Source organism: Trachemys scripta, chromosome 2 (genome assembly GCF_013100865.1).
Source record: "Trachemys scripta elegans isolate TJP31775 chromosome 2, CAS_Tse_1.0, whole genome shotgun sequence".
Taxonomy (NCBI): domain Eukaryota; kingdom Metazoa; phylum Chordata; order Testudines; family Emydidae; genus Trachemys; species Trachemys scripta.
The window spans coordinates 19,463,943-19,488,457 of NC_048299.1; the positions used below are offsets into that span (position 1 = coordinate 19,463,943).

The following is a 24,515-nucleotide window of genomic DNA, read 5'->3' on the forward strand; positions in this document are numbered from 1 at the left end:
TAAAGAAAGTTACAAGGGAAGAGGGGTTTTTCCAGGAGCAAATGAAGCTTGTACCTGGGTGGCATCCCCATTGAAAGTGCTTGTTTAGGGAAATAATCTGTTTTGTTTTAGGTGTGTAATACCTACAGGATGCAAATACTTTTTATTAAATGAAAGGCTTGACAGCTATCTTTTATTTTGACCGATGTGTTTTTCTTTTGATATGCAATATTGCCCTCTGCTGGTTAATGATGGCTTAAGTGAATTTAAGGCTTTTCCCTTTAGATCAAAAGACCTTGATCTAACAAATTATAAGACTATATTCGGCCCAATGAGCTGCTTTAACTGGCTGTAACAGAAGGCAGAATTTGGCCCTAATTAGATTAATTGTAAATACATTCTATGGTGGTTCTGATTTTTCAGATATGCAAAGCACCGGGAGCCTTGTTCTAGTTGTAGAAGTTCTGTGCTTCTAAATATAAATCCCAGCCTGTATAGCCTTACACTATGAAAGTATTTTCACTAGGGGTAGCAAATAATGAATAATTGATTCTAAGGGTCTAAATATTTCACATTTAATGGTAAACATACCCCCCAAAAATCTGTTTTCACAGGCAAAAATAAACAAACATATATGTTTAATCTTGTGTAGTATTTAGTAGACTAAGGAACTAAGATATAATCTTCAGATGCTTTCAGTTTTCAGAAGATTACCCTTCCCTACAAAAACACAGATACTGTGCCTCTCATTCAGTACAAACATTGCAGCTGACAAATAACTTCTAAATGTTTGTGTAAACACACTTGTGTGTGTGTATATATACAAATATATAGATTTTTTTTGTAATGTCCTGCAATGGCTGTTTTTTATAGTAGTTTTATTACTTGTATTGTATTCACCAATTGTCTGAATTTTTACAAACAAAATAAAGATGCACAACTGCGAAATCGAAGTAGGTAAAGAATACAGCATTCACATGCAAAGTAAGTTTTAATCTGTTTTAGTATACTATGGAAAACAAATATGAAAACTTAAGTAGTCAACTGGAGTACAGACACGGTCATCAATACAATATCTGGTGCACTGTACACTTGGTATTATTGCATATAGCTAATTGTGAGGAACATTCAAATGCTTCCCGATGTCATAAATCTAGGAAGGGGAAAATGTTTTTTCCTCAATGTATAATGAAGTGAAACTTGCTGTGCATTTGATTCAGAGGAAGATGAGCTAAATCCTTGTATACTGGAAATAGGGGACACAAGTTAGTGGAGATCGTTTGTATGGTGGGGGGGAATGGGAGAGGTGTTGTGTTTATAGCTTAATGAGAGACAGCTAACTGTATATTTTACTTGTTTAATTAGGGTAAATATTCACATCAATAGTATTTGTTCTTTAGCAGCGTTAACACTATATAGATGTGATGTCTGTGGTGTACAGTTAATGTTGTGTCCCTAGGCGGCGTTACACGAGGCAGTATATAAGGAAATGCAATTTCTTGCAATAAAGCGCTTACTAAACTAGGTTTAAGATTACAATTTCTAGAGGGGTGTAGTTCCTTCGTTGGAGAGAATATGAGACTAATCAAAATTCCTTGAGCAAACCTTTAATTCCAGGATAATACGCAGGACTTATAAATAAGTTAAAAGTATTTATTTCCATAACAGGTGCTGTATTGCTGCGTTCCATATCACAGAGCTGTACTCTGTTTTAGTGTGGATTGCCATCCCCTTCTAGGCAAGAGATAGGCTTGAACTAGTTTGGAAACATCCCTTGCTGGCTTTGCTCTTTGCTGACAATGCCTAAATATTTCATATTGTTTTTCCACAGCACGCTAAGCCTTTTTGTGCTTCAGGTGCAGCTGCATCGCTCAGATAAGCCCTAGACAGGGTGAAACCTGTCTTGTGTTGGTGACTTGATTTTGGCAGACCAGGTGTTAAGAAACTTTCTGTGTGCAACTTTTGGTACACAGCAACTAGCATGGCTGACAAGTCAGCTGGCTTCAGTGGGCCTGTGGCAGTTTGCAGTAGTATACTCATGTGCCCTTGACATGGCTATATAGTTTCCCTAGCCCAAATAAGTACCAGAGAAATCTCCTAATGTTTTGTATCACAGCATAGCACCAGAAGTACTAACCAAAGACCTTGAAGGGCTAGGCAGTGTACTCTTTGAAGATGGTCCTTCCCAAATTGCTTACTCTAAATGAGAAGGATAAAGAGAATGTTCTAGATAGGGAATGGTGGCACAAAGTAAGTGTCTTGCCCAAGGTCACAGTCTGGCACAGCCAGGGTTTAAACCCAGATTTTTGTATCCCAGTCTACAGTTTTAACTAAAGACCATCCTTCAGCACTTCATACAACTGAGGTCTAATAGGAAGAGCATCTGCCATGAAATTCAATAGAAGCCAGACAGTTGGAGCCTATCTCTTACCGAGAATGTAGTTGAATTCAATGGGAGTTGATGGCATTTGGCATCTTTCAGAGTACTTTAGTCCACTTAAAATAAAGTTTTAATGTGTAAAATGTCATTTTAGAAGCCTGGAACCAAGAGGACTTGTTGGACTTTTCTGCTGCTTTGTTAGGCTTTTTTTTTAGTGCTGTTGCTAGTTGATGGAGTGAGCTGCAGTATCTGCATGACACACCCAGACACAGAAAGAAGGGAGGGTAACTGCCGGATAGGGGATTAGGGTGTAAGAAGCTGAGCACAAAATCATGCTGAGGAGTGTGTTGCTGGAGTAGTGAGATTACAGTACTCTGAATTCTGGGTCTTTCAAACTCTTCCTTCATATTAGCTGAATAAAAGTCAAAACTGTTTCAGCCGTGTTAGTCTGTATCAGCAAAAACAACGAGGAGTCCTTGTGGCACCTTAGAGACGAACACATTTATTTGGGCATAAGCTTTCGTGGGCACCCGATGAAGTAGGATCTAGCCCACAAAAGCTTATGCCCAAATAAATGCGTTCGTCTCTACAGTGCCACAAGGCCTCCTCGTTGTTTTAGTCAAACCTATGGAATTCTGGGAGTGACAGGGATCTAGCTGGAACAGTTCAGTGTGTCCATGTTTGTGTAGCATATAGGTAGGTAACTTAGCACCCACCCCAGTATTTACAATAGTGCCCATTTTCATTTCAGCTGGTATAAAGCAGCCTTTCCTGAAAGGGGTACAAACATAAAACTCCTACAACTAATGGCTAATGCACATTTCTAATGTGTATCTGCTTTCAGATATAAACTATAAATGTGCACCGGAGAACTTTGATGTACATCAAAGGGAGAGCTGTGCGGCCTGTGTTCCTGCAGGAGGGGAGCAATCTCTTACCAAGCTTGCAAAGTAATTTGTTAGGAAATCAACTCCCTTGATCTGCCATGATAGCTTAATTGGTACATCGGACTTTTCCACTGAGTCTGATTTCTATTCTTACCATTTTTTAAAAGGATTCCTCTTAACAGACCTGGTGTAATGAGATTGATACATGTGTAAGAAGTGCCCGTGCCAAGTGCTGCATAGACAGCATCTCAAACGATAGCGTGGACGTGAAACCCTTCACAAGGACTCTGGTTTCTCCTGCAGGAAGCTAAAGATTTGAATTAATGTTTGTTCATTGGCTTTGATCGTGCACAGTGCAGAGCGCGCTCAGCTGCTTTCCATAGCAATGACAGCTGAAGGTGCTCTGCTCCACATGGGATCGAGGCCATTGCATTTGTCGGGTGAAGCCATACTGCCAGGGACCACCTATTAACAGCACAGTAAAACTTTAGGGAACAGCTTGCCAATTGTTCTCTTAAAGTCAATATAACAAACACAGCCTGGTTGCTCCTCTATGTGGAAATATCTGGCTTTTTTTTTTTTTTTTTTTTTTACAGAACTTCTCTTCTGTCTTGCTAGTGCCTTTCAAATAGGGGGAGGTTTGACTGTTAAATCTATGAAGGAGGCCAAGGCCTAACCAAAACATCGTACAGCATAGACAGTCAGTTCTGCCACCTCTATAATGCACCAGGTTATAGTCAGGAGTATGTTCAAAACTGCTGTTAAGCTAAATTCACTCAAATACAAGTATGATAAACACATCTGCCACTTGTGTAGGATTTTAATTGCTCCATGTGGCTGAGAGCTGAATTGTCCTGTGAAACAAGTAAAAAATTATACCCCATCTCCTTTTCCTGATCCTTAAAATATAATACTCCATATACAACAATGACTTTAAAAAGAAAACAATCCCTCCATGTGTAAGTATCTCAGCACTGTTTTAAAGCACACAAGAGTTGCTTAGGTAACTGGATAACAACTGACCCTGGATTACTGTTATTGCTTAATGCATACATAGTGTTTTACCATCTTCAAAGCATTTCCCAGACATTAACTAATGCAACACACCCATCCCTATGCAGCTGATGCATGAAATAGTGTGGAAAAACTTATAGAATGTGACATGCCAGTTTTGAGGCATATAAAATGATGCCACATTTCCTCAAATACTAAGTGATAAAATAATTGGATTAATAAAAAAACAAAAAAGCTCCTTTGTCTCCTATTCACTTCCCTCTTTTCCTTCAGTATTTTTCCTAATGTATAACTAACTGTTGTTCAGGTCTTCAGCTTTCTTTCCCATTATAGATTTTAGCTTCTCTGTGCCTTTTTCCTCCTGTCCCTGTTTGAGGTTTTTTCCTCCCTCAGTACTGTGTTCCTTTCAGTGTCTTTACTCCTAATGTGGTTTTGATATGGTAGCTCCATCAGAAGGGGCTGAATTCTCTGCTTTATTGTATTGATGTTGTCACAGCTAGTGCAGCAAGGCAAATTCACTTGAACTCCCCCAGTGGTACGACTTTTTCTTATATTTTACGGAACTCTTAATCTTATTTCCATCATGTTTCTTTTCTTCTCTTCTCGTGTGTGCGCATGTGCGCTCGTTCTCTCCCCCTTTCTTTCACTTCAACCCTATTTCCTCCCTCCTACTTTTCTTTCTTCAATTTCAGAATCTCAGTTCTCTTCCTTCCCTCCTGAGAGCCAAATTAACCCTCTCCCCTCATTCCTGGAGTCAGCCTAACTGGACTCTTTCCCTCTTGGCAGTAGACAGTGCTTCTCTCTGCTGCAGTGCTTACCCCTTCTGTGGAGGCCTCAGAGCTGTAGTGGGATGGCTTTTTCAGCTGCAGCAGGGGAAAAAAGGAAAAAGCCCTTGATCAGTACGGTGGGGCTCAGCTTGCGTGCTTTGCTGCTTGGGCATGAGTAGCTTGATTTTCCAACAGAATCTGGCAGGATAACTTCTGGCAGGGTGGATCCACTGTGGTAAGATTCTGGGGGGAAAGGGGGACATTCCCAGACTTTGTGCAGTAGCTCAGAGGACAGTAACATGGGCTGGTGGTAGAGAGTAATGTTATCCTTGTCTTTACCATGGAGAAACTGAGGCATGAAGAGTTTAAATGGCTTGCTCAAGGCTACAGACTGAGTCTATCAGGGTGTAAGTAAGTACCAGGGTGTAACTTAGTGTTCCTGACTTCCAACCTGATTTTCAGTTGTTTCAGGTTAAGCTAAAGCCTTGATGTGCTTCCAGCTCATTTCTCTTGACTTGTCTGCTTTTCAGGTGTGGCAGATGAGGAAGCTCTTGCTGAGGAGTGCAGCCGTAGAGGACAACAGGCCCTACCTTTCCAGTCTACCAATATCCGCCTCCCGAAGTCCCACAAGCCTGCCACTTTCCCCAAACATGCCTATCATAACGATGAGGTGGAAGAACAAGATAGAGCTCGGATTACAAGCAGCTTGGAGACCCCTTTATATACATCAGGTGTGCACATAAAGGTTAATGAGAAATGTACAGAAAATGACTCAGTTAGTCAAAAGAGAGAATCAAAAACCCAAGAAAGAAAGCATTGCTGTATACTGACTTAATGCTAGCTCCCCAGCAGGTAACGAATGCCAGCTTGTCGGCTTTCATTCTGTGCTCTGCAGTTCAGTCTAGATTCACAAATGCCCTGGCTGTATATGGCACATCCTCCAAAGGGGGGGGGGGGTTCAGGGGGTGAGTATGACCCTGTAAGCAGGAGCAAAAAGTAATGCTCTCAAAAATAATATCCATACTTTTTGCCTTTAAAGACAGGGAGGTCCTTAACTAATCAGTGTGCTTTCATATTTATTTAAATAAACTGCTTGGTTTTCCTTCCCAAATGAGAATAAATCCAGACTTCAGCAACTGAATATTGTTTCTGGAAGTGAGAATTCCTTGAGGCCTAAGTCTACAGTGAAGCCCAGATAGACAGACTTGCACTGGCATGCTAAAAGTAGCAGTGTGACCATTGTGGCTCGGGCTCTCCTGCTCCTAGATCTGAGCTTGAGTGGCTAGCCTGAGTCTCCACCAGCACTGCAACATCCACACTATTTGTAGTATGCTATCATGAACTGGCTTGCTTCCAGTTTTAGCATGGATATACCAACGGTGCTTTGCACGGATTGTGCATCTTGATCTCTAGTACTGAGAGCTGAGCAGCCTCCAAAGGTAAATAAGGAAGCCCAACAATTGCCATCATTACTTTCTGCCATAATTTTGACCAGGTGATCCTGTCATCCATCAAATTCTAGATCTGATTAGATTCCCCCTCCCCTCCCCCCGTATTCTTGCCTCCTGTAATACTTATGGCTACAATACATTTGGCAGCTAGGACAACAAAATCCATTTGACTACTTCAGTTTGTCTGAATAGCAAGTCCTTGGCCACACATAGAACCTGATCCTGCGGTCCTCAACACAATATATGGCCAAACCCATATTAAAGTTAGCTGGAGATTTTCATATCCAAGGACAGCAGCTTTTAGTGGCCGAAATGAAGGATCTTTTTCAGCAGTGGTGAAGCAGGCCCACTGCCATAGCTTTCAACAGGAGTTTTGCCTTTAGGAGCAAATGAACTTGAATAGGGCCTAGCAGAGGAGGTGATGACTCTCTCTAAAAATACCAAAAACATTGGCGGGAATATTTCTATTTATCGATCCTATTTCCTTGCTCATCGACGCTGAAGGACAAAAACCACTTATCTTAAGTTCCTCAGCTCCTGCTGTTTCTCCACCTATGATCCTCTGCTTGTGACATTGTCTTGCACCGCAACTCAAGAGATGTCAAACACAGAATTACTTTAGATTGGGAAATCAGCAGAAATGAGTGAATGTTTGAGAAACCTCCTTTTCCTGATCCTGGCATCCTGGAGTCCCTGGGAGTTTTGCCTGCATAAGGACTGCAGAATCAGGCCTTTAATGTGTATATATGATATAGCAAAAACTCTTTTAGGGATTAGTCTGAACCAAACCCTGGAGCTGAAGATCTGAAATGAGTCTGGATTTGAATTTTGTGGCTGTCCCTGTGTCTGTGACCTCCAAACCCTAGATCTGACCTTTGAGGGAATTCAGATTCCATTTCCTCTAACTGGAATGGGAATTGAACACTTTCTAAGCAGTATCCAAGTTTCTGACAAAACATTTGAATTTCCTTGTTGCAACTTTAACACCATTTACATAAAGTTTTTAGTTGCAAATCTTCTTACACCCCTGTGTCACTTTAATTACAGCCTAATGAAGTCCCAAGTAAATGTGCACACAGACCTAAACGTGACTAATGTAACTATAGGTCACCGTCTGCTATACAGAATCTTCTCATCCCTCATATAATCCCTTGCTACTTTTTTGTGTTCATTCAACAGATGGAAGGACTTGGGGTGGGGGGGAATCCTGACCAATTAAAGTAAGTTTTGCCAGTGACTTCAGTGGGGTCAGGACTTCACTGTCATTCTGTAAGTATTTTACAGCTACTGGTTGTTCCCCTGGCAGACCATGGTTGCCGAAGAAGCTTTTTGTAAGTTTACATGATAGGATTCAAAGTTCAAAAAAACCTTCCACCTTTCTCCATTAAGACTTTTTTGTAATTGAAGTTTAAGCCAAGAATGCATTTCTTACTGCTAGGTTATAAACCTCTGCATAATGAGCCTTTATGATAGGAAGTGGACTTTATGTGCACCTGCTGCCCCTCACAGCCTTGATTATGCAGCTGACCTCCAATCTGGCTGGGATCCCAAACATCACTGTGGCAGCTGCATCAGTTGCTCTCATGGAAGAATGTTAAGAAACTATCTAATGTAGTACTGGCATCTTTTAGAGTCTGATCCAAAGCCCATTGAAGTCAATGAGAGTTTTACCATTGACATCAATCAGCTTTGAAATGAGGAGGAGAAGCTAGCACAATGTTACCACCAACAAATGTCCGTAGGTCACCAGTGGGACACAGACCACAGTTTAAGAACCACTGCTGCAACACAACACCTGAGATAAGATTAAGGTAAAATTGAGTTAACTATTTTTGTTGAAGAAGCCAAATAATTTCCAACCATCTTCAAAAGTGGGATTAAATTTGTGGCCGTTGTGCAAAATTGTTGCAAAATAAAAAAAGAAAAAAGTCCCTGATAAGTGTGGTTGGGAGAAATTAAATGTGAGTTTCCCATTCAGTGGGACAATTTGTCACAAACAGAACATAATTTGGGTTAAAGGTATTGGGATAGAACAAATCTGTACTCACATTTTTATTAGCTTCTTGTTGCCTTCCTATAGAAATGTGTTAAATCACACATTACTAATGATTTTTAGTGGATAGATGGCTTAACTGCCTTTTAGAATACAGAAATCTATGTTGAAACCACATTTACCTCAAACAGTTCTATAATTAGAACAAGTTCATTTGCTATTTGTGAAGTCCAGATACTCTCCAGGTATATCTGAGTTTGAACTTTAAAAAGCTTAGTTGCATAGTGAAGTGGTTTAAATGTTATATTGTTAAAAATAGTGTAAATAATACATATAAATTAAAAGTTCTTAAATTGTAAATTAATATGGCAAGGTTTGTGTTTTCCCTTTTGAATGATAGGTTCCTGTATTAACCTATATCTTAAACCCTAATCCATTCATTACTTGACACCTATTTTCATCTGCTGGCATTATTGAAAAGGAAACCATTTTAAAAAACCTAGCTTAACTAATCTTGAACTAATTCTGGCATGGATTCCTCAACTGAGAAGCTACTAGAATTTACTGTATCCACAATGCAGTCTTTCTTTGCACATCATATGAATTATGTTACTAAATAGTAAAATCACCAAATGTTGGTTATCCCCAGTTTATTACTCTCTAATTGACCAAGGTATTATGATTCATCTGTAGAATGGATGGAAAAATGTTTGGCAAGCTGCATGAGCAGAGTTGCTGGGTTTTTTGGGAGGGTGGGGAAGAAGGTGGGAATGGAGACCTAACCCAAGGAATCTTTGGGAGGCAGGGATAGAGCTGAATAAATACTCCCTAGCCGCTGCTAGACTGCATGTGATATGGTAGCAGCTGCACTCCTCTGTGGTCAGAGGGTGGGAAAATTGGCCAGTGGATTTAGTCACTGGCTTGCTGCCTCCTGGCCTGGGCTCAGAGAGCTGCTTTCAGACACTGCTCTCATGAGGGTGGCATCCCCCTGCACAACTGTCCCCCGTGGAGAGAGCTATGTTGGTGAGTCACTTTTGGTGTAGGGCTTCCTAAGCTGCATAGCCTTGCAAGCTTCTGCTTGCCCAGGGTGAGTTTAAAAAAAAATCAGGGTTTCTTCATTAGCAGTATCATCTTTGCAAAAGGCAGGCAAGTAGACTTTGTTTAGGTCATTATATTTTCATGCAATTCTGCTAGGCTGACTAAACAAGTAGGTAACACGGAGCTTGGCGAACAATATAAAGGGAAGGCCTAAACAGGTGGTTAAAGTGTGGTGGTGTTCTCCACCCCACACCCTCCCTTCTTAAAAGCCTGTTTTACTTAAAAGTGAAGCTAAATTACTTCAAATGGCTGGAGGATGAAGCTACGTAAACTCAGGTTACAAATAAGGTGCAGCATTTGAGCAGTGAGGGTAGTGAACAATTGAAACAACTTACCAAGGCATGAAGTATATTCACTATCCGTTGAAGTCTTTGAATAAAGATTGTTGTCTTCCTAAATGATGCACTATAGCTCAACAAAGTTATGGACTTGGTGCAAGAATTAGTGAGTGAAATTCTATGGCTTGTGTAATGCAGGGTGTTAAACACCCGTCTGGTGTTACAATGTCTCTGAATCAAGTCGTATCTCAATAGTTATTTGTGGTATAACTTATTAGGTCTGAGGGCTTTGTAATGGCTCATAGGAAGGTATGAACAATATAAAGTAATTAACAATATCAAACAATCACATCTTGTTAGCCTTTGTTGTGTTTGGACTTAAAGTAATCCAAATATATTTTAAAGCAGAATAATAGAAAATATTTTCTTTCTACGTATAGACCAATCCCCTCTGCCCCTCCCATAGTCATATGTCACCCTAGAAAGCCCTGTGTACAGAACTGAGCCACTGCTGTTTCACTTCATGGGGAGATTTTGTGCAGGGGGATTCCACCCTCATGAGAGTCTGAGCATTACTTAAATGTATTCCTCTCTCTGGGACTAGAGGCAATGAGCCAGTGACTGAATCCATTGGCCAACCTTCCCACTCTCTGCCCACACAGGAGAGCAGCTGCTACCATACTTCAAGCAGGCTGGAGCAGCAGCCAGGGAGCAATGCTGCCAACCTGGAGCGGAGGAAGGATTGATTCACATCCATCCCCTGCCTCCCTGAGATTCTGTGGTAAAGCCAATGTAAAAAGATCAGATGTGTTCTTTGCTGCTGATCACAATGGGTTGGGGGGCAGGAAGAGGTAGAGAAACTGCTCTAGGGTATGCACTTTGTGCTAGTTACAGGCAATGAAACCAGCCTGCTGAGTGCATTGTTTCTCATTGCTGCCTGCCAATCTACTTGGCTTATTCTCCTCTCTGTGGGTCGAGGGGAGGGGGAATGGTGCTGCTCTCACCGTCCCACTGTTCTGCTGTCCTAGCAGAGCAAAGGATTCAGCATCTCCCACTTTTGCCTCTCCCCTGACCTGATTCTCTCAGGATGAAGAGGACCGCAGAGGAGCTGGGTGGTAGTGCTCTCTGCAGGGCACCAGTATATTTAGGTATACGCTCTGTCTATACGTCCCTCTTTGTTGCTTCTCAAGGGTGTGATGTGCTTTGAAGTCCTAGACTAAATACATCTGTCTCATGCCTTCTGGAGATTCAGAAACCTTGTGTGCTCTGAAGCCCACTTAAATGGAGGACCCGGAGCATTGGAAAAACTAAAGTAAGGGGCAGCCTTGGACCCAGTGAAGAGGCTGCCAGATTTATTGATCCCTGATGGGGGGGGGGGGGGAGAGTTTGAAGTCATATAGCTTCAGTTTTACTTCAGTGGGCTTTTTAAGGATAAAACTGCATTCAGTCTTTTGAAGTCTTCCATTAGGTGGAAGCTTTGTGGAGAAGGGGGTTCAGGTGGGGCATGAAGTAGAAAGGGCAGGTAAGGAAGTAGTGGCCTGTAACCAAGGTTTCAGGTTCTAGAATTGGGTCACAATTCCAGATGGTTACATTGGCTGGACTGCTTCACCTGGCTCTGTTTGTGACAGGAACAAGAAAGTGCCGAGTTAGTGGCTGCCATCTATCTTTAAATAGGCCTATTTTCTGCATATTGAGGCTTTGTGAAGATCTGACAAACCTTTACAGCCTCCCTATCAATGTATAATCTCTGTGTTGCAATACCTAACCTTTAGAAAAGTACTATGGTCATTTCTGGATGTGAGAATTCTCTCTCCTCTCCTCCCCCTTGACCCCCTCTTCTCTTTCCACCTCCCCCCACCTAAAAAAAAAAAAAAAAACCAAACTATTTGACTGAAGAGACTGTAAAAACCCTGAACCAGTTGCAACAAATCTTGATTGTGACTTCTCATCTTGTTGGCCACTGACTGTCTCTCTGACTCTCCAGAGACAAGTATTTCAAATTAATCAAATATTAACATTAATGAAGCAGCAGTGTCATTATCTCACCACAATTTGTAATCTGCCTGCTGTTAAATTCTGCTGCTTGATCATTCAAATAACTGTTTTCCATTGACTTTGGGGGCAATCTTGCATCTTATTGAAGATTACTAAATACGCTTCAGTTGGGAAGGTCAGTGGGACAATTCCTATAAGAGTTAAAGGGTTGAGCACCGTGTCTCATAAGGAGTTACTCAACCTGTTTGGGTCAGATTCTCTGCCGGTGTAAATCACCTTAGCACCACTATGTGTGGAGCTACGCTGATTTATCCCTGCAGAGATTCTGGCCCATTTTGAGAGGGGAGAGGGATTTCTTCATCACAGAAGCTTAGAAATGGAGAAGACCCATTACTCCTGTCTTTCCAGGAATGGTCCTTATTGGAGTGTTTTGGCGGTCTAGTTTTAAATGTCACTGTTTCCTGTGAGAGATCATTCAAGAGACTAGTCAGAGATCTTGCTGTCAGTCTCCCAGTTCCTTAGTTTCTATTCTAACATTTAGTGCTAGTTTTGGTCAATTATTTACGTAATGAAGCATATTGTGTCCATATACAAGAAGTTAACTTATATTAGATTGTCTGCATCCTGGTTAACTGATATAGGGTTCCTTTCTATGTTTTTGAATGTTTTTTTAAAAGCCATGTAGTGAAATATCAACTTCAGAAGTAGTGTCACCTATCTGTAAAAGCCTCTTCAGAGTTACTGACAGTCTTTTGTGAAGAGAAAATGAGAATAAGGGTGTAAATCATTAGGCTGTAATGGTTCCATTCTGAATATCATTGCTAACATAGTCATTAAACTGGCTAGTTTGGAGTGGCTGATTATGCTACTGATTTTGCTTTTCTCACTAAAAGGAAAAATCCTGTGAATTCAGCCCATTGGTAATTGATTCTTTTTTATAGGAGATTCTTCACCTGACCACCTTATTCTGCATTGTTTTCTCTTCCCTATTCCAAGGGGGCTGCTAGTGCCCTTCTGAGATAAGATCCCTCTGGTCTGTTGCATTCAGATATAAGGCAACTCAAGGAGTTTTTCCAATTGTAGGTCAAGTGCAGTTTGTGAAGGGGCTTGACTTTCAGAGTGAATTACTTTAATACATGAAGCAAAGTGTTGATGGTGCTTCATTCTTAGTGGTAAGCACATGTTCAATAACCTCTGTCTGATGGCAGCATCTGTGGACACCAAGGTGGTATGATGCATTTGAATAGGAAAAACTTTGTCAGCATCTCCACAAGTTACACTCTGAACACTGCTGTTTTTTCTCATCCTTAAACAGCCAAACTGGTTTTCTCTTTAACATGCCCAGGCTAATAGTCCGTGGCTGAACTATTAAATAAAGAGCACAGTTTCTTAAAACTTATGGTTACTAAGTATAAATTATGAAGTAATGCTGCTGTTCAGTGTAGGAGCTGAAATAATAGCCAAGGACGAAATTCACCATTGGCATAAATAGGTTCAATTCCAGTGAATTCAAAAGCTGTTTGATTGCTTGTTCCTGAAGTGAATTTGGCCCAAAAGAATACCATATGGTTCTGCTGACCTAGAGCTGGAAACTTTCCCTTAAGTGCTGCAGTTGTGAGGTGGGCAAAGCTCCCATCGATTTTAAATAGGTATTCTGCTTATGAGAGGACTTAAGGGTAAAGCCCACAGAGATTGTAAAGCACGATGGTTAATACATAGCTCTTGTCTAGGTTTTTTAATCAGTTGATCTCGAAGTACTTACATAGGTAGGGAAGTATCATTATCCACCCTTGACAGATGAGGGAAATGGATTTAGAAGTGAAGTGATGTGCTCATGATTACATAGCAGGTAACTAGCAAAATCAGGATCATAATAGACCACCACATTCCCAGTCTGATTCTTTATCCTACTTATCCCACTCTCCCTCTATATCTGATATGTAGTGGTGAGACTTAATCTGTTTTGTGTCTGCCCCATCCACTGGATCATGCTGCTGCTCAGTGACACAGTATCGCTGAATTAGAAGCATGTTCTTTTTCTTAAAGCTTTGCGTAGCAGATCTTTAAGGGAATTGTAAACAGATATCGTCAGTTTAAATCTATTGGCTTTATTTCAGATTAGAATTAATAGAATTCAGTAGACTTGAATGGAGATGGTTCTGTTTTCCATGGTGAGTTGTACACAACAAAAGTCTGGGTGGACAGTTTCATTTTACCCAAAGTTTGAGAGGAAGCAGGTGGGTTCTGATGCATCACTCTGGTTTTCATGTCTCTTAAATGCATGGGATAGTGTGCCAGTGCCAGTTTTAGGGGTAGGCCAGCAGGGCAGTCATCCCAGGCACTAACTTCTAGGGGGTGCCGTACTGCTTGGCCTCTTTGCTCCACTCTGATTGGCTGCCCTTTTTTTGTCTGGCTGGTGGAAGTGGAGCCAAAGAATTGTCCACCCTGGCTGATATAATGGCCAGGGCCGTTTTTGCAGTGTGATCATATGACCTGATGGAGAACCAAGGAAAAAACATATTTTTCCTTGATGCTGCAAAAACAAAGACTTCATTTGCATGTGCTCCCCTGAAGTGGAGCTAGATAGTTACTTGAGTTTATAAGTAGCTTAGTCCTTATATTTAATCCTTGTTCTCTTGCACAAGGCTTACAATATAAATCCACTTAGTTTAACTAGCTGATGACGCATGCGCAGGCTAATGTTCGGCGTACACAGTGGGCTCCACTAAATGTTAACGTTTTTGCATATTGTTTTTACTCAAGATCATTTTCTATCCTTAAAATGAGGAAGACAGTGCAAGTACTATGGTAACTTCAAATGCTGGGAACAGGCAGTAGCACTGTCTGCATATGCTCTAGGCTTATTTATTTGTGTGTCCATTTTGTAAGTTATCTTTATTTTTGAGGCTCTTCCTGAATGGCTTTGAAGTTCTTTGGTGCGTGTTTTTACATCTTTCCAAACTTCAAAGATACCGAAGCTTTTTCTTTCCTAGCTTTGTATTAGATTTAGTGGTCACTAAAGAAACAAACCAAATTAGGCCCAGTCTTCTTGAAAGAATATCTAAACCATTCAGAAAACATGTGTGCATTTATAAAGGAAAAGTCAATTGAATATTATGAACTGTGTTTTACAAGCCATATTTCCTCAGGACACAAAGAAGGCAGCAAGAGGAGGAAGCAGAAGCAGAGAGAGGAACAGAAGAAGAAGAAGCCAACCAAAGGAAATCACTAAAACGGACTCCTCCGATACTCAGTACCTTTACAATGACACCATATGTTATCGTTACATTTGAGCACACTTTTTTGTGTATATTTTTTTTTGGATTGTATACACTGTTAGTAAGGAAGATGATTCGTATTTAAAACTACACTAAAATTGCACTATATTACCCTTTAGCAGCACAGAGTGGCTTTTTTGCCAGTCAGATTGAGGACTTCAAAGTAGGCTGATCTTGGTTAGAGGTGCATTGTATTTGAGATTTTGGAAAATCTTGCAGAATCACTTACTACTTCCTTCCCGGCAACTAGATCTACTGTAGTCTAGTGTTTTCCTCTAGGATATAAGGGGTTGTAACAATGTCTCTTTATGTCTACTCCTCCTGGTATCCTCAGGCCTGTTAAAATATCTGAGTTAAACCTTGATCCTATTCCTATTGATTTCAGTAGGCGCTTTCCCATTGACTTCAGTGGGAGTAGGACTAAGCCTTTAGAAACTAGCTTTAAGAAACAATCTAGTAATAATGCACACTTCATAATTGCATTTTACATTAACTTTTTTCTATCTTAGGCAGAACAATTACTTTTTGTTATAATTAAATATGCTGTCACATTTATGTTGCATTGTGAAGTTACATCTGGTGATTTAAGAAAGCCAGTGTGATTTCTGATCTCCTGTAAATATTCATACTGATTCATTACGCATGGTAGACTCCCGGTGAGTCACTGAGTGAAATCATTCCTTGTGTTTTTCATCATTTTCAATTTCTACCAAGTCTCTCCAGACAAATTATCTAAATGCTACTTTAAATTTACACTTGATTTCTGCTGAGTGGATTTCAGATCCTGAACATGTTTTCAGGTTCCATATGATTCTACCAAGTAATTCTTTGCAGAAATAAATATCTAGAATGTCAGTCACACATGAGGAAAGTATATTTACATCAGTTATATTGCAGGACTAAACATTTTAGTTTGGAAACATTTTCTTCACCTTTTAAAAAAAATTTTGAGTCTGGCAAGATTACTTCCTTGCTTCCCCTAATTGTTTCATGTGCATGACACACTGCTTCTCCTAATCTTTTAATTGAGCACTAAGTAGAATCTTTCTATTGTCTTAACTACTTCCCTGCATGTTCCTTGCCAATAGGTTGCCTTTTCTCTTTAACCTATGAATAGTGATTATCAGCCATGTTTATTTTGTTCTTTTGTCTCTGCTCTTTTTGCTAGTATGTTGGTGATGTAACTGACTTAAAACTGGCACTGTTGGAAACCCAAATTTCCTGGAGAAATTCACTCATCCTTGGTATTTACAAAATGTAGCAATGCACACAATGATGTAAGGAAGATGCTAAACAGAAAAGTAAAATCTGCTGTTCTAGAATGACTGTTAAAATATAAGAAATCTTGATAATCTACAATATTTGGATGGTTTAGCATATAATGCTTGCATTAGGAATATGTAACCGTATGCAGATTGTTAGGGTACTTAAATTAGGTTTATCTGAAATTTAAGATTGAGAACAGTTTTTGTTTGTCACTTATAAGTACCACTTAATTGTTTTGTGCAGTGTTACTAATATTTAAAAATAAAGACAATTCTCTTTATTTGTCATTTTTAACTATAAAAAAAGTCTTGCTCTGACATCAGTTGGCTATGCCTAAATTAAGCTTCAGGGTATTAAAGAAAATGGAGGCTATACATTCACAAGACAGTCAAGTACCCACGAGGAATGGTTTCTTTAGCAAAGATTAACAATATACCGTATATTTGTACATATGGTAGACGTGCTACAGTGGGAACACAGTTAATTCTAGTTTTAGAGGGTATAATTTCCAAAGAGATTCCCTACACTTAAAATAGTTAATGCTGCTAAAACTAGAAATATCGTAGGGTTCATTCTGATGGAAATGCACCTGCTGTAAGCATGGCATTCATATTAACACCACAGGGTTATTTTGAATTCAGCTACTCTGTGGGATTTTGAAAATTGTTCCATTTGGGGATTTTTTTGTTTTTGGAAAAATCTCCCCATTACACACTTCGAGATTCTTTCAAATGGTGAGTACTAATGGCTTACATGTGTATGTTACAGTAACAGAAGGGTGACAAGAAGAGGTAACAATAGTTACTGCATCATTGTTTAAGAAAAGTTTTCATGAGTATTTCAAATGCTGGCTGCAGGGTGTGTGTGTGTGTGTGTGTGTGTGTGTGTCTGAGAATCAGAGAGAGAATACACATATTCGTTCTTAAGAAGTTGCATGGCATGCATGATGTTCTCCTCTGGTGTTATCTAGACGGATGATCTGCTAGGCCTCTCCAATCCTTGACGCTGGGAGCCAGCCTTACCCTGCTCTGCTGTGAGAACCCCCACTCCTGGGATCTTCATGCACAGCCTCTGGCATGTAAGCTGTTCCCAGCTACTCGCAACCGAATGACACTAGCCAATATCTCTGGTCCCAAACAAAACCCTAGGAACCTCCGTCTGGCGGTATCCAGTTATGCCCCCTGGACACTGCAAGCTTATACGAGTTCATCAAGAAATTGATATGTATCAGGCTTGTTATCCCAAGGGGAGCCTGTGACATGCTTCAAACCAAACGCACTGCTTCAGGTAGAATAAACAAACATCTTAACTATAAAGATAGATTTTAAGTGATTATAAGTCAAAGCATAACAAGTCAGAGTGGTTACCAAAAGGAAATATAAGCACGCAGTCTAAACTCTCAACCCTATTAGACTGGGCAGCAACTAGATTATGCAGTTTTTCTCACCCCACTGGATATTGCAGTCCTGTATACTAAGGACTTAAACCTGGGCCAATCTCCTGTGTTGGAGTCTTGTCTTCTTCTCAGGGTCTTGGTTGCTTGTAGCATAGGTGGGGGCAGGAAAAGGGCCCAGTATGTGTCCGCTCTGTCTGTTTTATACCCTGAGTCCATGTGCTTGTAGAACACAAGTCCAGGCATGACTGGGGGCATTGCTGATTCTCTCCAAGCAAGGTTGAGCAATTCCCCTGGTGTGGCCTCATGCAGGTGAGCCATTGCATTGTAGTTCCCTTGCTGGACAGTGGCTGTTGATGGTTGTTTAACACCCTGCCCAGGCATTGGTTACTTTCCTTGCTCTTGCCTCGGGGGGGGGGGGCGTGCGCTAATATCTGGCTGATTCCCCCCAACTTACAGCGTGCTTTAGTGACAACCTCACAACACAATTCTCATAACTTCATCTGCATTAATGATATACATAGATGGAGAGACTTCCAGCAGATCATAACCTTTCACTCGACACCTTACAAGGCATGCTTTCTATGTAAGATCACGCTGTGTAAATGAGGAATATGGGGATTACAGTATGCTCCCTCAGGTACAGAGCGTCACAGTGCGCTCTTGGTGGTCAGCTGTAATACTGAAAGGACTAAGCTCTTGCCTGTGCTTCAGCAGAACTGTAGGCTCAAGTGCAGGAAAGTGGAGTGCATTTAAGTGCACAGTAGAAAAGACTTACTGCACCCCACAGCCCTTCCTAAACCTCGGGAGTGGTTTTCTTGCCCACTACAGGGCCACTGGGATCCCATGACTCCAGCCAACAATACACCCTCTGCTTCAAGGGCTGCTTGATGTTCGATCAGTTGGGAGATCAGGCAGCACTTGATCTTAGCAGAACAGTGTCAGCAAGTGTTTCTGCTACAGGGCAGGGGCATATTTCCCAAGTTAACTTCTAGTGTTGTGTGATCAGTGTCGCTGCCTTCGGCTTTGCGTTCACCTGTTTGAATTGGCTGAGTGTTGCGAAGACTCCCTATACTAACTCAAATAAATCAGTTTTATTTTGTCACCATAGAAACCCCTATAAAGGCTTCCCCTCCTTGCTTCCCTTTTGCAGGAAGAGTCTGTGACCTTTCTGTGGATTCAGAATGTACTGTGTGTTTCTAGAGATGCCACTTCCACATTTTTCTTATGAAAAAGGCTATTTTTTGAGAAGTCAAATACCTAAAGACATGCAACATATATCCCCTACCTGTGACTGAAAATGAAGATTGCTCTACATTGCCTTTTTCTAAACTATTTCTTAAATTCATAACTGCTGTGACCCACCTGCTCTCCAACACTGATTTCAGAATACCTACCACCAAATTAGAGCATGCATTTGGTCTGAGTCTGAGATTTGGTTTATTATTACATTTAACGCCCAGTGTTTTTTCTCCCTGACCTGTTTCCATGTTTCTAATTGCACTTTACTTCTCGAGTCTGATCCTGTTGCATCTAAGAAATAATCTAAATGAGTATGATAAGAACCAAGATCTGAAATGCAGCTATCATTTGATACACAATCCTCTGCAGACAGTCTCAATCTTTTATCATATAGCTTTGTGCATTATTCAGTTTTACTTCCCATGTTTTCCTCTATATTGACTCTTTTCCCTTCTCTTTGACTCTTGCATTGGGGCAGAAAACAGAACAAACTAATAATGGCACTTTACAGTTTCCAAACAGGGTGTTGTGGGGATTAGGTACTTTGAATTATCCCCCTTTTCTAACAGATAAGCAGAAACAGTTTTAAGTGACTTCTCAAGGCCATCCACCAGTCAATGTAGGAGCTCCGTTCATGGCTCTTACTGCAATTCTCAGGCCCCTAATCATGCTGCCTCTCAGTCTAGTTTTAGGAGTCACTGGGTAAGGAAAGGAAGCTGCCTTCCATTTCTAGATTTGGCTGCTTAAATTGGGCACCTCAGTCCCAATAGAGGCACAAGAGTAGGTACCTAGGTCTGAAACTGCAGCAAATTCAATTGTCCTGTGTGAGCTTAGTTCAGCTTCTCATTCTTATTCTATCCCCTTTTTCTACTAGAAATCTTTAACTTTTTTTTTTTAAATGTCAGATTTGTAAGGTATCCTGGTGGTCGTCAGTGACTTTAGCACCCTCTCCTTGTTTAATATTTATTACATCCGGAAACAATACTGAGATGAGCCAACTGCCCCCATTCCTCTCAGTGGAGCTGTGTTAACTCTGAAACCTGTCCCTGTCCACATTAATTATTTAACTGCTAATCGTTTAAGAAGAAACTTCTTCCAGCTGTGCTTATCCTGAACTCTCCCATACCTCTACCGCTGCCAACAGCTTCAGTTGTCCCCATCCAGCTGCCGAAACTTCTTGCTTCCTCTGTGCCAATTTCTACACTAGGACTGTGTAAATATGAAAATCTTTGCCATGTGCAAAGCTGAAAATGTTTTTTAATGTATTCCAAAATGACATGGACTCTTGTATTGCATGTATTCATCTTCCTACTTAATTCAGAAAACTGCAATAGTTTAACTTTAGATGATGATGCAGAATTTCTAGCCAGCCACAGTGGAGCATAAGGGAGGGGGAAAAGGGGAGGCTCTTGCTGCATAGTTTAGGTCCCACGAAGTACATGGGACTTTGCTTGTGACATTTGATGGGAACAATCTGCCCTCTGTCTTGTACTTTCAAAGAAGACACGGATCCTGGCTTTAGCAGCCCCCGATGAGTCACAAGTTTATCAGCTGTTTTTGTGGGGTTCAGTACATATTTGACATGTACTGTACACCAACCTGAAGCATAGCTCTGACTAGATAAAATTTCTTTGATCCTTTGTTTCCTTTAGTAGAAACTTACATGTATTTTGCTAAAGAACCACGACAGAGTTCCTTTCCCAGATCTGAAGAGCTCTGCGTAAGCTCAAAAGCTTGTCTTTCTCCCAGCAGAAGCTGGTCTAATAAAAGATATTACCTCACCTTGTCTCTAGTAAAGAACATGCTCTTTATCCTTTAGTATAGAGTGCCGCTGTGTTCAAAGTTGTATTTAACAAGAAGCAGAAATGGGCTGGTTGTGGCGGTTGGTCACACACACTGATTTGAGTAACCTACAGTAAAGGTGGGTTGGTTGGAACCTTTTGCATTATCAGGGTGTTTGCTGCCCGTGTCTCCAGTGACAAGCAGGGAAAGTTAGAGGCACTGAAACATTCTCCACTGTTGTAAGCCATTGCCCCCGTGTAGGCTATTTATGTAGTGTTTCCAACTCTGCAGTTGGAATTTGAGGTTATCTAAATAAGCACAGCAACTATTAACAGCACTGCCCAATTTAACAAATGCTCCACACCAATTTGGGATGGGAAGTGAAGAACAGAGTATCTAACTGAAACTACAGGGGCTGCAGGGAACATTGGCTAATACCTCAACTCTTGCAAATACACCGTTGGCCTCTGTCATAACCACAAATGATCAGGAGCTTTGATTTTTCACATCTTATACAAAAGATGATATCCTCATAGCATGGCCCCATTCCCTCCCCATTCCTCAAAAACACCATGTTGGGCATTCCTTCACTACTGATTCAGAGCACCACCTGCTGACTTATGAATATCACTTCTGTGGCACCCCTAAAGGCTCCTTAAATGTCTCACATGAGGTATTGGCCCAGTATCTCCTTGCTTAGCTTGTGAGTGCTGACAGTCACAGCACAATGCATACAAAATAAATATTCTTTAATGCACAAAATAGGTAATGTTAAAAATGCCAGCCTGTCTGATCCTAGGAAATAAAGGGTTCTGACTATGAGGACTACGCAGGAGTCAGGTGTCAATAAACCTTGGAAAGGTAACTTGTTCCCCCTTTTGCAATGTCCATCGATGCAGCTGTCTTATCAGAGAGGCAGTACCTGGAATGTTAACTAGCAAGCATTGCTATTGCTTCCTGAATTTCTGCTGAGCTATGGGTACAGAAATGACAGTAGTGCTGTCACTTCCAAGGGACATTAGGCCAATTTAATAGCCTTTTTATCCAGCTCACAATGGTAGTTAATAACTGAAGTGATTTGGCCATGCCATTCCCCACTGTCTCCTGTATGTGTTGGCTATTGCCCCACTGGAGTTCAGGGCTGCCTACGTGACCTGGCAGCCCCCCTGGATAGGCTGTAGGGGAAGTAGCCAGACTACGGACCTAGTTTCCTAGAAAAGCAAGGGTCTGTGGGGAAGATATGGAAAGCAGGGGGAAGGGCCAAGGGTCTGAGCTTACTTCTGCAATTCAGGAGTGGAAATTATGTGTCCATTTGGCATCCAAATCCAAAACCCAAAGGTGATTCCAAGATCTACCATTTTCAGAAGGTGTTTCAGTCTGAAGTTCTGCTTCTGATCCATCTCTAGTTCAAATACAGTTTTGCCTACCATGGTTTCAATTCTAGTGCAGACTGGCCTAATACTCCAGGGAGGTTTCTGAATGTAACAAATCTTTTTTTTAACTATTCCATTTTGCGGTTGTAGGATGGTGGGGGTTTGACTTTTGCATTAAAAATATATTAATGCACAGCTGAACCATGGCCTTTTTTTTTGGTGGATGGCATTGGGGGTTTTTCTTTCTTCCCCTCAGATCAACAAGATGACTTTTTCCTCAGAACTACGCTTTTTTTCCATCATGAGTGCTTAGGAAAACATTGTTAAGCCAGTGTGTTATGTCGCATTAAGGGATGGAATGTGACTGACTCACTTGTATCATGTTCTATCTAGTATCATGTTTTATTGTGGTGTGTCAAAGCTGGAGCAATTCAACCAACCCCACTTGTGAAACAAATATGCTAAAATGACAAGATATTTCCTATGCTATTAAGTGAATTTTTTGCTCTGTGTGGTTAAGCAAGTTAAATAAAAGAAAGTTTAACAATGGTTTACCTCACACACTTTTCCCATCTACATGTGTCAAGGCCCCTAGTCAGCTAGCATTCACCCTTCTTGGGACCTGAGTCATCCAAATTAAAATGTGTCCATTTGCAAGTCCAAAAGTTGGCAAGGTTGCCTCTGTTTATTTCAGGTTTGCTTTATGCCCGTTCCTCTGACTCACTAAAATGAACAGGATTTGGCCCTAGGAGAAGGCACTAATCTTTACAGTGCTGTTCCAGATATCCCACCCCACATTTGTTCTTCCTGTGTATCTCGGAGTTTAAAGCCCCATTTAAAATATTGGGGTGAAATTCAGGAAATCAAAGGAATTGCACAAAGGGATAAAGCTGGCCTTGTATCTTGTTGTCTGGTTCAGGCAGTGGAAGAAACTCAAACAGGGAAAGAGTTTTCTAGGCATGCTTTGCATTTACACGGCTGCTGGCCACAATACTTAGAGAGGGTGCACACATGCTGATATACTACATACGTACGACTGTACGAAGTAGTGTGGCCCACTGGAGTGTCAGACTTTGGACCTAGGCTCTATTCCTCCCTCTGCCCTCTGATATTTTGGGAGACCTTAAGCAAGACATTTTGCCTTTTTGTGCAATGCTATGTATTTGCCATGACAGCATATGTAAATAGCTGGTTACATGGTAATTTGTGCACGCATTTCTTGCACATTTAAAAGTGTGTAGCTAACTGGGAGAATAAGCATATGTATGCCAAATTCCAGTCTGGATTATATTTTATTTTGAATGTGAGTGAAATCAGTCCTAGAGCCAATGCTATTAATCCCTCACTTTCACAAGACAAAGGCAGGTATGATTCAAGTTTCTCCTGTTCTAGTTCTGCTACTAAATCCTGTTGCTGACGTTCGGCACTCCCTGTGCTCTTCCAGCCCTAGCTTTCACTGATGTAGAAATTGCCAATTATGCCAAATGCTTTGTGGAGTTGATAAATGAAGATTAGGGTTTTTTTTATCCATGAAAGCTTATGCCCAAATAAATTTGTTGGTCTTTAAGGTGCCACCGGACTCCTCGTTGTTTTTGAAGATTAGAGTGGGGACCATTCAGATCATTTTTGCAGCAGTTTGAACTCCCCCTTTCTGTCTAAGGAGAATAAGTTCAGGCAGCTAAAGATCCTGAAAAATAAGGTGTTGGGGCAGGGGCTGGATAATGGAAGCATTGACAGACCTTTCGTTGCATGTCTCCTACCTCGTTCCTTAATTCCTTTGCTTTTTGATTTCTGGTTTCCTCTTGATCAATAACATTCATCCTACTCAATGAACAAACTTAGTTTCTCTCTTTAGGATACAGACATTACTGTTGCTCTGACCGGCTCCTATTACCAATTGGCACTGCCTGTCAGGAAACAATGACTCTTCCTGTTGTTCAGAAAGTCAACTTGATTTATGAGAGCAGCAACCAATAGCTGTCTGTCTTACAATCCTAGCACATGCTTTACTGAAATAATGTCATTACCTGTGATAAAGAGGGAGGCACAGCTGTTTAGCACAGCAAAGATGTTGCATTTTTGGTTACCATTCAGATTTTATTAAGAGAACTTTAAATAACAGAAATAAACCTCATTTGTGGTTTTAAGGACTTGTTCCAGCAGGGCACATGAAGGCAATAGCAATGGGCAGGAAAGGGAGACCAGGGGGTACCTGCTTCTGTATCAATGGGAGTGCTGCTGAACAGCCATAAGATTGCTTCTGCCTAGTAGCAGGAGTTTGGGCTGAGGAGGAGGGACACATAGCTAAGGACACCCATAAGCATGATTGAACACCCAGA

The 24,515-nt window shown here is 41.0% G+C and overlaps 1 protein-coding gene across 2 annotated transcripts in view; it reads left to right on the plus strand.

Annotated features, from left to right (window-relative positions):
* DNAJB6 (DnaJ heat shock protein family (Hsp40) member B6) overlaps nt 1-16,673 on the plus strand; it is a 68,432-nt gene extending 51,759 nt beyond the window's left edge. The window contains exons 8-10 of one of the 2 annotated variants that reach the window (XM_034760011.1): nt 5,558-5,758; nt 7,658-7,698; nt 14,992-16,673. In XM_034760011.1, the coding sequence (XP_034615902.1) occupies nt 5,558-5,758; nt 7,658-7,689 (233 nt within the window). In that variant the 3' untranslated portion in view covers nt 7,690-7,698; nt 14,992-16,673. The remainder of the gene's footprint in view (nt 1-5,557; nt 5,759-7,657; nt 7,699-14,991) is intronic. The other variant, XM_034760010.1, reaches the window with a different exon arrangement.
* Nucleotides 16,674-24,515: the final 7,842 nt, after the last annotated feature.